This window comes from Pongo pygmaeus, chromosome 5, assembly GCF_028885625.2.
Source record: "Pongo pygmaeus isolate AG05252 chromosome 5, NHGRI_mPonPyg2-v2.0_pri, whole genome shotgun sequence".
Lineage (NCBI taxonomy): Eukaryota > Metazoa > Chordata > Mammalia > Primates > Hominidae > Pongo > Pongo pygmaeus.
In genome coordinates this window covers 110942883-110954435 of record NC_072378.2, presented here as the reverse complement: position 1 = coordinate 110954435, position 11553 = coordinate 110942883, and the positions used below count along the sequence as shown (strand labels likewise).

Below are 11553 nucleotides of genomic sequence, written 5' to 3'. Positions count from 1 at the left end.
AGCTGCCCAGTAGCTGGTACCATAGGCGCATGACACTATGTCCAGCTAATTCTAAAAAATTTTTTGTAGAGACAGGGGCTCCCTATGTTACCCAGACTGGTCTCAAACTCCTAGGCTGCTCAAGTGATCCTCCCACCTCAGCTTCCCAAAGTGCTGAGATTACAGGTGTGAGCCACCGCACCCAGCCTAAACTGCATTTTAAAAATCCAACTCATGTCTGGTCCCAAATAATTCTGGTAAAATAAGTTGTGTTACGACTGGTTATGTGTGTATAGCCAATAAAATGCAATAAAATATTAAAAGACTGAAAGCTACACAGCAGTTATTTTTATGTAACTCTAAAAAGTTCTTGACAAGTTATTATGAGAAACATTTCATCTAGGAGTGATTTCTAAGGCAGCATTTGAGTTTCCATAAAAACAGAACCTTCTGTCTCAGAAGGTATATCAATAAGAGGACCAGAATCTTCTATTTCCAAGTGCACTGATTTCTCCTGTTCACAACTCAGGTTTGAACTGTCGTTCATTTGAATCTCTTCCTCTTCCAATTCCAAAGATTTATCTGGGGCTGAAGCTACCACTTCTTCATCTTCATTTTCATGTAGAAAGTTACAAATCATGTTGGGTCGATAGGAGAAATCATTATCCTTTATTTGCAGCCATTCCACCCCACCTAATTTGGAGAGGATGAGGAATAAACAAAAAAAGAAACAAAAAATGAATTTTAGTATATTTTTCTTTAATTTAAATTTCTATCCTATGAATACATGTCAAACTGAAAGCCTAACATAAACCAAGGAATATGGTGTCTGTAACTACTGATAAAATATAATTTGCATCTTCTCTGGAGACCTTGGAATGCCTATTAGGTAGGTACCGTCGAAATCACTACACGTTACCAACTTCGATTACTATTCCATGCCTTTTTCCAGAGTTCAGTTCTCAGCTCATTCTAAGAAATAATTTGAGCACTCTCTGCCATCTCATGCCTTCAAGGAAACTTACCACTTCCCTACAATTTTCTTTTTTTTTTTTTAAGACAAAGTCTTGCTCTGTCACCCAGGCTGGATTGCAGTGGGTACGATCTTGGCTCACTGCAACCCCCGCCTCCCTGGTTCAAGCGATTCTTGTGCCTCAGCCCCCCAAGTAGCTGGGATTACAGGTGTGCGCCACCATGCCTGGCTAATTTTTGTATTTCAATAGAGACGGAATTTCACCATGTTGGCCAGGCTGGTCTCGAACTCCTGACTTCAAGCCATCCACCCGCCTCGCCTCCAAAAGTGCTGGGATCACAGGCATGACCCACTGCGCCTGGTTATTAGTCCTTTTTCTTCCAATTCAGCTTCAACTATATATGTTCATATTTTTTTCCTGCAATAACGTCGTTCTCCTAGTGAGCCAGGCTCAAAATCTTGAAGCTTTCCTTTATTCTGTTATTTAGCATAGTACTTAAAATAGAATGAATTTGATGTTCACTCATATTCATCCATGTCTGTTTCAATGTAATTTACTTTAGAATGCAAGTTCCTAGAAGGTAAGGGTCACACTTCCTCTGTCCTGTTTTGCCTCCAGCATGTAGCCGTGTTTGGTAGCCAGACTGCAAGATGGTCCCCAATGATCTTCACCTTCCTGGTATTCATGCCCCTGTGTAGTCCTGTCCCACACTGAATAGGATATTGTGGAAATGACAAGATTGTGACTTTTTTTTTCTTTGAGACAGAGTCTCGCTTTGTCACCCAGGCTGGAGTGCAGTAGCGTGATCTCGGCTCACTGCAACCTCCGCCTCCTGGGTTCAAGCAATTCTCCCACCTCAGCCTCCCGAGTAGCTGGGATTACAGGTGCATGCCACCATACCTGGCTAATTTTTTGTATCTTTAGTAGAAATGGGGGTCTCACGTTGTTGGCCAGGCTGGTCTTGAACTCCTGACCTCAAGTGATCTGCCTGCCCTGGCCTCCCAAAGTGCTGGGATTACAGGCATGAGCCACCACACCCAGCCAAGACTGTGACTTCTAAGGCTAGTTCATAAAAGACACTGTGGCTTCTACCATGTTTTCTTGGAATATTTTATCTGAGAGAAGCCAGCTGCCATATCAGGAGGACATTCAAACAGTCTTGTGAGGAGGACAACACGGCAAGGAACTAAGGCCTCCTGCCAACAACCAAAACAAATTTACAAGCCATATGAATAAGCCATTTTACTTCCAGCATTAGTCAAGCCTTCAGATGACTGCAACCTTATCGGAGACCTGGAGCCAGAACCACCTACCTAAACTGCTCCCAAATTCCTGATTCACGGAAACTGTAAGATACTGGTTTTTTGTTGTTGTTTTAAGCTGTCAAGTTTAGGGGTAATTTGTTATGCAGCAGTAGGTAACTAATGCAGACTCAATTGTTGGTTGCTCATTTATTTGACTAAACAAAACACCCAAATATTCCCAAAGATCTGTCAGATTATTAAAGACTAGGAAGAGGAAACTCACTCTAGTAAGAATATCCCAATGACAGCTAAGCTTATGATACAAGTCAGCCTTTCAAGTTTATTCTAGAACCTAGTACCTCTTTCTTCCTATAATTATTACAAGGTGCCTAAAAGAGGGGATAGTTCAGGGATATACATAATAAGAACAAGGGTTTATTATATAGTTGTATATAGGTGATACAATTAATTTTATAAGATCAATGTACCTTCAAATGTTTATTCCTTGTTAAGCTATAAATACTCATCATGAGAATCTTATTTACTAGAGTTTCAAATATGTTGTTGAGCAGTGAACTTTTAAACCATCAAATTATTATTTGTTCAACTCCACAAACGTGTCTGCTTCAGGTGAAAGAAGCACTAGTCTAAAAGTCTCTAGTATGTGGTGACCAGCAAGTGAAGAATAAGTGGATGCAAATTAAGAACTCATCACTGTAATCCCAACACTTTGGGAGGCTGAGGCGGAAGGATCACTTGAGCCCAGGAATTTGAGACCAGCTGGGTAACATAGTAAGACCCTGTCTCTATTTTAAAAAAACAAAAAAAAAAACAAAAAAAATGGTTGGGTGCGGTGGTGCACACCTCTAATCCCAACACTTTGGAAGGCTGAGGTGGGCGGATCACTTGAGGTTGAGAGTTCGAGACCAGCCTGACCAACATGGAGAAACCCCATCTCTCTACTAAAAATACAAAATTAGCTGGGCGTGGTGGTGCGTGCCTGTAATCCCAGCTACTCAGGAGGCTGAGGCAGGAGAATTACTTCAACCCAGGAGGCGAAGGTTGCAGTGAGCCAAGATCGCACTACTGTACTCCAGCCTGGGCAACAGGAGTGAAACTCGTCTCCAAAAAAAAAAAAAAAAGAAAAAAAACTCCGTCTCTACTAAAAATTAGCCGGGCCTGGTAGTGGGCACCTGTAATCCCAGCTACTCAGGAGGCTGAGGAATGAGAATCACTTGAACCTGGGAGGCAGAGGTTGCAGTGAGCTGAGATCACGCCACTGCGCTCCAGCCTGGGGGATAGAGTAAGACTCTGTCTCCAGAAAAGAAAAATGTCAAAAGAAAAAGAAAGGCTGGGCACAGTGGTCTCTTCAGGAGTTCTAGGCAAGCCCGGGCAACAGGGCGAGACTCCATCTCTACTAAAAATACAAAGGCCAGGTGCGGCAGCTCACGCCTCTAATCCCAGCACTTTGGGAGGCTGAGGCAGGCAGATCACAAAGTCAGTTCCAGACCAGCCTGACCAACATGGTGAAACCCTGTCTCTACTAAAAATACAAAAATTAGCTGGGCATGGTGGCATGCGCCTGTAGTCTCGGCTACTCAGGAGGGTGAGGCAGGAGAATCGCTTGAACCTGGGAGGTGGAGGTTGCAGTAAGCAGAGATCGCGCCACTGCACTCCAGCCTGGGCGACGGAGTGAAACTCCATCTCAAAAAAAAAAGAAAAAAAAAACAAAAAAAGAAATAGCCAGGCATGGTGGAACATGCCTGTGGTCCCAACTACTGGGGAGGCTGAGGTAGGGGGATGGGGGGCAGAGGTCACAGTGAGCTGACATCACACCACTGCATTCCAGCCTGGGTGACAGGGTGAGACCCTGTCTCAAATAAAATAATTAAATAATAATAAAAACTAGACTGAGGACTAACAACTGTGGTCCTACAGTCTCCTCCACATTTAAAGCCAGCTTTTGGCCAGGGGCGGTGGCTCACACCTGTAATTCCAGCACTTTGGGAGGCCGAGGCAGGTTGATCATCTGAGATCAGGAGTTCAAGACCAGCCTGGCCAACATGGTGAAGCCCTGTCTCTAATAAAAATACAAAAATCATCCAGGCCTAGTGGTACATGCCTGAGGCTGAGGCAGGAGAATCGCTTGCACCCAGGAGGTGGAGGTTGCAGTGAGCCAAGATGGCTCCACTGTACTCCAGCCTGAGTGACAGAGCGAGACTGTCTCTAAAAAAAAAAAAAAAAAAAAGCCAGCTTTTTCAGCTGTGAGCCTGTTGAAGACTGCCGCAGCTGCCAGAAGTTTCCAGGAGATTTCACCTTGGGAATTCAGAACTATTGTGATCATATCCACTTTGCTCACAAGGAAGGTTTTCCCCCCACACATCAGACAGGTAATATGCTGACATCATAACAAGGTTTGAGGGAGGCACATCTTACACGTGAATGTAAAAACATAATCATCATGCTTATGAACTACAAAAAGATACAAGGAAGTTTTTAATTAAAAAGGGGAGAGGGGGAAGGAGAAGAGACAGAGAAGCACTACTGAATTCCCTAGGGCTTAGATATCTAGTTTCTTCAAAAACTCCTCAGTCATTTCCAATGCCAAGCAGATAAAAGATTTCTATGTTCCCAGTGCCCTAAGCTATATGAGAGTTCAACTGAATTTTAACTCTATGCTTGGTACTTTAGATAGAGTACCCTCAATTTTAATATATTAAACATATTATGAGGCCAGGCACAGTGGCTCACACCTGTAATTGCAGCACTTTGTAGGCCAAGGTAGGTGGATCACTTGAGGTCAGGAGTTTAAGACCAGCCTGGCCAACACGGTAAAATCCGGTCTCTAAAAAAATTAACCGGGTGTGGCCGGGCACCGGTGGCTCACGCCTGTAATCCCAGCACTTTGGGAAGCCGAGGCGGGTGGATCACGAGGTCAAGAGATCGAGACCATCCTGGCCAACATTGTAAAACCCCGTCTATACTAAAAATACAAAAATTAGTTGGCCCTGGTGGTGCGTGCCTGTAGTCCCATCTACTCCGGAGGCTGAGGCAGCAGAATCGCTTGAACCCGGGAGGCGGAGGTTGCAGTGAGCCCAAATCGCGACACTGCACTCCGGCCCGGGCGACAGTGCGAGACTCCGTCTCGATAAAAAAAAAAAAGAAAAAAAAAAATTAGCTGGGCGTGGTGGTGGGTGCCTGTAATCCCTGTTGCTCAGGAGCCTGGGGCAAGAGAATTGCTTGAGCCCAGGAGGCGGAGGTGACAGTGAGCCGAGATTGTGCCAGTGCACTCCAGCCTGGGTGACAGAGCAAGACTCTGTCTGAAAAAACAAAAATCATGTATAGTTATTACTAAAAAGTACAAGGACTGTCCTGGCATCAATGTATCATTGTCAAAGCCAGTACTGGATCACATATTTTCAGAGAATAAGGGAACTAACCTATGTTTTCTTCTCCTTCCTTCTTCTCTGTCAGAAGAGTTCTTGTCATGCTGAGCTTCTTCATTGTATGGCATTTATATTTTAGCACTGTTTTATTATTGCCTTCTGTATCAGCTAGAACAGAAATGAACATTATTATACTTCTTATGCCATCAAATAAAACAAAGATGAAACCTTAGTAATTCCAGTGTAGGGAGTCAGATTAAACTACTTCCTGTCAAGATAGTGTAGTAAATTCAAGGTATAGCTCATCCCTCCTGCTCCAAGCATAGAAAAGTGATAGATAAAATACATTAACAGGCTTGGCACGGTGGCTCACGCCTGTAATCCCTGCACTTTGGGAGGCCGAGGCGAATGGTTCACCTGAGGTCGGGAGTTCGAGACCAGCCTGGCCAACATGATGAAATCCCGTTTCTACTAAAAATACAAAAAATTAGCTGGGCATGGTGGCACACGCCTGTAATCCCAGCTACTCAGGAGGCTGAGACAGGAGAAATGCTTGAACCTGGGAGGTGGAGGTTGCAGTGAGCAGAGATTGCGCCACTGCACTCCGGCCTGGGCAACAAAAGCAAAACTCTGTCTCAAGAAAAAAAAAAAAATACATTAACAGTTGAAAGCACAACTGGATTCAAAAGTAACAAACATCTTCAAGGGACAGAAACACAGAGTTATGAGTGAGATTAAACCCATAGGTCTAACAGGCTTCATCCTTGAAATGGAAATTGGGGCCAAGAATTTTACCCTACAGCGTATTGGGATCTAAAATTCTACCAATCAAATCAAGGACCAAAGTCAGACTTACTACCTGAAGCCAAAGTATGGAGTAGGGACATTCTCAATCATGAAAGCCTGAGAAAAAAAATTGCTGCCAACCTGCTGCCTGGAGTTGAAAGTTTCAGAAAACTGTATGCCTAGGCAGGAGGGAGGATGAGGCCCTTGAGCCAAGGATATGAAGCACAGACACTTCCATACATTGCTACTGTGAGTGTAAATTGATACCATACTTTAGAAAGTAGGCTGCTCTGCCTATGAAGTAGCCCTTCTTTTATTCCTTGGCCAGGAGCGGTGGCTCACACCTGTAATCCCAGCACTTTGAGAGGCCAAGGCAGGCAGATCACTTGAGGTCAGGAGTTTGAGATCAGCCTGGCCAACATGGTGAAACTCCGTCTCTACCAAAAATACAAAGATTACCTGGGCGTGGTGGCAGGCGCCTGTAATCCCAGCTACTCGGGAGGCTGAGGCAGGAGAATTGCTTGAACCTGGGAGGCGGAGGTTGCAGTGAGCCGAGATTGCACCACTGCACTCCAGCCTGGGTGACAGAGTGAGAGTCCGTCCCAAAAAAAAAAAAAAAAAAAAAAGAATTCAGGAGAGTGATCATCTCTGAAGACAGAGGGAAAGAAGTAAGTTTGGAAAGGGGGATAGAAGGACTTCAAATGTATCTGGAATGGGTTTTTTTGGTTGGTTGTTTTTGAGACACAGTCTATCTAGCTCTGTTGCCCAGGCTGGAGTGCACTGGTGCGATCTCGGCTCACTGCAATCTCCACCTCCTGGGTTCAAGCAATTCTCGTGCCTCAGTCTCCCGAGTAGCTGGGAGGCACATGCCACCATACCCAGCTAATTTTTGTATTTTTAGTAGAAATGAGGTTTTGCCATGTTGGCCAGGCTGGTCTCGAACTCCTGGCCTGAAGTAATCTGCCCGCCTTGGCCTCCCAAAGTGCTGGGATTACAGGATTGAGCCACCTGGCCCAGCCTGGCATGTTTTTTTTTAACTATAATCTGCGTCACGTTTGGGAAAATGGTAGGATATGATACAGCTAGACAATGGATACATGAGATATTTAATATTTATTATGCTTAAGTATGATTGAAATAGTTCATATTAAAAAGGGCTGGGCTAGCAATCACTTACCATGTTCAACATTTTCTTCAAATATAACACAGGTCCCAAGAGTGTCTGCAGAAAAATACAAAGGCAAATTGTTGAGAAGAGGTACCATCTCTGAAAAGCCCATATCAGAAAGAGTTCCATCTATCTGACATCCTCCTACCTTCATACTCCCCAGCAAAGACACAGCTGTCCACTTGCAGAATGGGCCTCTCAGTGTCAATGCCCTACAACAGAATAAAGAATCATAAGAAAAAAACATCATTAGAAAAAGGCTTCAACATTGTAACCTTGCTACCAAGGAAACTAATCTCCAAAACTGGGGAACCTCTAGAGCATCTTGTCCTACCAAGTACAGGATAAACTACAACTGCTCTGATCACAGCAGTTACAACCTGAAGACTACTTAATTCATACTCAAGTAACAAGGTTTATTTCAATCAACATCCTCTTCAAAAGTAAGCTAAAAACAGAGGAAGTTTTGTCAACAGTAGTGCAAAGAGTCTATCTAATCTATCTGTCATCTGTCTATTTATTTTTTGAGAGAGTGTCTAGCTCTGTCACCCAGGCTGGAATGCAGTGGCATGATCATGGCTCACTGCAGCCTTGACCATGAGGGTTCAGGCAATCCTCCCACCTCAGCCTCCTGAGAAGCAGGGACCACAGGCGCATGCCATCATCCCCAGCTAATTTATTATTATTTATTTATTTTTTATTTATTGAGATGGAGTTTCGCCCTTTGTTGCCCATGCTGGAGTACAGTGGCGTGATCTCGGCTCACTACAACCTCTGCCTCCAGGGATCACGCGATTCTTCTGTCTCAGCCTCCCGAGTAGCTGGGATTACAGGCGCCCACCACCATGCCTGGCTAATTTTTGTATTTTAGTAGAGACGGGGTTACACCATGTTGGCCAGGCTGGTCTCGAACTCCTGACCTCGTGATCTACCCGCCTCAGCCTCCCAGTATTGGGATTACAGGCGTGAGCCACCGCGCCCGGCCATTTTTTATTATTATTATTATTGTAGAGAGGGGGTCTCGTTATGTTGCCTAGGATGGTCTCCAATTCCTGGGCTCAAGTGATCCTCCCACCTCTGCCTCCCAAAGTGCTGAGATTACAGGAATATATGTACTGTTCCATATCACAGTGTTACTTCCTCCAAATCTGTCTCTTCAGCCACACATTCAAACAGGCAAGCAAAGTTAGCCATTTTCTCCTATCTGCTCCCATAGTCCCCCCTGTACTTCCACATTATACTTAATTATATATTAATTAATTATACTTAGCATACTTCTTATCCTTAGAGTTCACTACTTTTTAAGGTGAAATAAATATATCAATACTTGCGGATAGGTATTTCACCATTCATTCTTGTTTTACATTTAAGAAACTCTAGAACAATCCCCCCAAGTCTAGAAAACTCACCAAAACCTTGCATTTATTTTCACATTTTGAGAGGAAGTCTGAGTCAATAATTCCTGATAATTCCACCAGAACCAACTGCTCCTGGTGAAAGAAAGAGGGGTTAACATGCTAGCACGCGAGCGGGCAAGAGGGAGCAATTAGCAAAAGAAGCCAAATTTCCCACATTTGTGAAAACCGGACCCTGTTTTCAGTAAGAGGAAACTACGCTACCTAAGGTAACTTCCCGGTACTTCCCATCCTAAGTACGGGGTGACGATTAAGGCTAAGGTCCCAAGCCGCCCGGCTCCACGCGCCTAAGAGCAAGAAGCCAGTGAGGAGCGGCGGGGCCTCCCTCTGGCCCGCAGCTCCCCGACTCCCTTCCCCACACACAGCCAGCACAGGCATCACTGCCACTGCGGTGCAGGCTTTCGGCGTAGCGCTTGCTACCTCTTCTTCCTCGTCTTCTCCGTCCTCTGGACCCCGCTCGTCCGCCGCCGCCGCCATGGTCTCGCGGCGCCTCGGCTCCTAATCACTGGCCACGCCCGCCCAGACCCGCCATCTTAAGTACGGGCAGCAGCTCCGACGCGAAGCAGCTTATTGGGTTCCTGCCGCTCCGCTCCTCGCCGGGCAAATCGCTTCTGCCAGAATTCGAGATGTCGGCTTCCGGCGGGCGGGTGGCTACGGGCGCCGAGAGCGCCGGTACCCACGTGGAGACTCGCCACGGGCCTCCTCCTTGCTTGGTGTCTGAGAGCAGGGGCTGGGGGTGGGCTGCTGTAGGCAGCGGAGCCCGCTCGGTTACGCAAGAGAGGCCCTGCGACCTAGGGAGTCGCCGGGCTCCCGGCCCCGCTGGCGGGGAGGACTGGCAAGGCAAAGGGGATAAAGGTGAAAGCAAGGAAACCATGGTTTCAGGCGGATCATGGACAGAAAGACCTTGTGTTTGACCCGAGCACATTTCTTGGAAAGAAATTCTTAATATTGTGTGAGCACTCATCCTCAATTCAACGTACCCCAAGCCAAGTTAAAGGCACATTCGGTTTAACACTAATGAGCGCCTACACAGTAAAAAGCACGGCACTAGGAGCTATGAAAAACAGAAAGTGGGCTTAAGTTTGAGGCCTGCAGGAACATAAGATCTGTGAGAGGTACATAAATGGATCCAAGCAAGTGCTGTAAGAGATACACATTGTTATAGGAACACAGAGACCTGGGCAAGAGAAGTTTGAACAGAATTTTCAGAAGGATCCCATAGATGTTTCTGATTATGAAAGAAACGGTCTTCTTACTTGCGATAGCTTGATCTAGTGGTTAAGATCATGAGCTTTGGATTTTTATTTATTTATTTATTTAGAGATGGAGTTCTGCTCTTGTTACCCAGGCTGGAGTGCAATGGCGCAATCTCGGCTCACTGCAGCCTCCACCTCCCGGGTTCAAGCGATTCTCCTGCCTCAGCCTCCCGAGTAGCTGGGATTATAGGCATGCGCCACCACGCAGGACGAATTCTGTTATTTTTAGTAAAGACGGGGTTTCTCCATGTTGGTCAGGCTGGTCTCGAACTCCCGACCTCAGGTGATCCGCCCGCCTGGGCCTCCCAAAATGCTGGGATTACAGGCGTGATCCACCGTCCCCGGCCTGAGTTTTGGATTTTAATACCAGTCAAGTTCTGCTGCATTATTAACAGCAAGGCTTTGGGCAGATTGGTTATTGTGAGGATTAAATGAGACAATACATATAAAATAAATTTAGTCCAGTATTCAGCACATAGTAAGCATTTAAAGTGCATTTAATCTATTATTAGTAGTAATATATAAATTTTTTAGTATGATGCTCTTTCTCTCTTTCTTTTATTCTTTGTTTCTTTGTTTCTTTCTTTCCTTTCTTTTTTGTAACAGGGTCTGGCTCTGTCACCCAGCCTGGAGTGCAGTGGCGCCATCGTAGCTTCCTGTACCCTTAAACTCCTGGGCTCAAAGGGAGCCTCCTACCTCTGCTTCCTGAGTAACTGGGACTACAGGCGCACGCCACAGCGCCTGCCTTTACATAATGGTTGTATGAGTGTGCCATAACTTGATCCTCTATTTTTTAACACATAGGTTATTTACAATTTGTGGATATTGTAAATAACACTGTAGTAAACACTCTTTTGTGTGTATTTTTGTCCAGTTGCCTAATTAAATGTATAGGATTTCATAGCATAAAAAAGTAGAAGGAACACTGGACCTGTTAGAAGTACATTTCAGTTCTAGCTCTGAAGCTTAATAATTGTGAAGTTTTCCAACCTCAGTTTTCTTATTTATTATATGAGGATGAAAATAATTATACTTAACACCGGCTGCGGTGTCTCAAGCCTGTAATCCCAGCACTTTAGGAGGCTGAGGCGGGCGGATCACAAGGTCAGGAGATCGAGACCATCCTGGCTAACACGGTAAAACCCTGTCCCTACTAAAAACACAAAAAAATTAGCTGGGCGTGGTGGTGCACGCCTGTAGTCCCAGCTACTAGGGAGGCTGAGGCAGGAGAATGGCGTGAACCCGGGAGGCGGAGCTTGCAGTGAGCCGAGATTGCGCCACTGCACTCCAGCCTAGCCGACAGAGCAAGTCTCCGTCTCAAAAAATAATAATAATAATACTTACT

At 45.3% G+C, this 11553-nt stretch overlaps 1 protein-coding gene and 1 non-coding gene across 2 annotated transcripts; both read right to left on the bottom strand.

The window, feature by feature from the left end:
- Positions 1–312: 312 nt before the first annotated feature.
- Positions 313–9776, bottom strand: GTF3C6 (general transcription factor IIIC subunit 6). The gene is made up of 6 exons (XM_054492345.2): positions 9373–9776; positions 8947–9027; positions 7686–7749; positions 7547–7591; positions 5638–5751; positions 313–672 (listed from the first exon to the last, which is right to left on the bottom strand). The coding sequence occupies exons 1-6, from the start codon at positions 9427–9429 to the stop codon at positions 392–394; spliced, it is 642 nt and encodes a 213-aa protein (XP_054348320.2). The 5' UTR covers positions 9430–9776; the 3' UTR covers positions 313–391.
- On the bottom strand, positions 4578–4681 carry LOC129039798 (small nucleolar RNA U13). Its single transcript, XR_008503496.2, has one exon. It is a non-coding gene; the product is annotated as a small nucleolar RNA U13 (small nucleolar RNA).
- Positions 9777–11553: the final 1777 nt, after the last annotated feature.

Coding starts and splice junctions, on each gene's coding strand:
- GTF3C6 (XM_054492345.2), bottom strand. CDS start 9,429: ATGGCGGCGGCGGCGGACGAGCGGGGTCCAGAGGACGGAGAAGACGAG. Junction 9,028..9,372: donor GAGAAGACGAGGAAGAAGAG/GTAGCAAGCGCT, acceptor TTCTTTCACCAG/GAGCAGTTGGTTCTGGTGGA. Junction 7,592..7,685: donor CTTTGCTGGGGAGTATGAAG/GTAGGAGGATGT, acceptor ATTTTTCTGCAG/ACACTCTTGGGACCTGTGTT.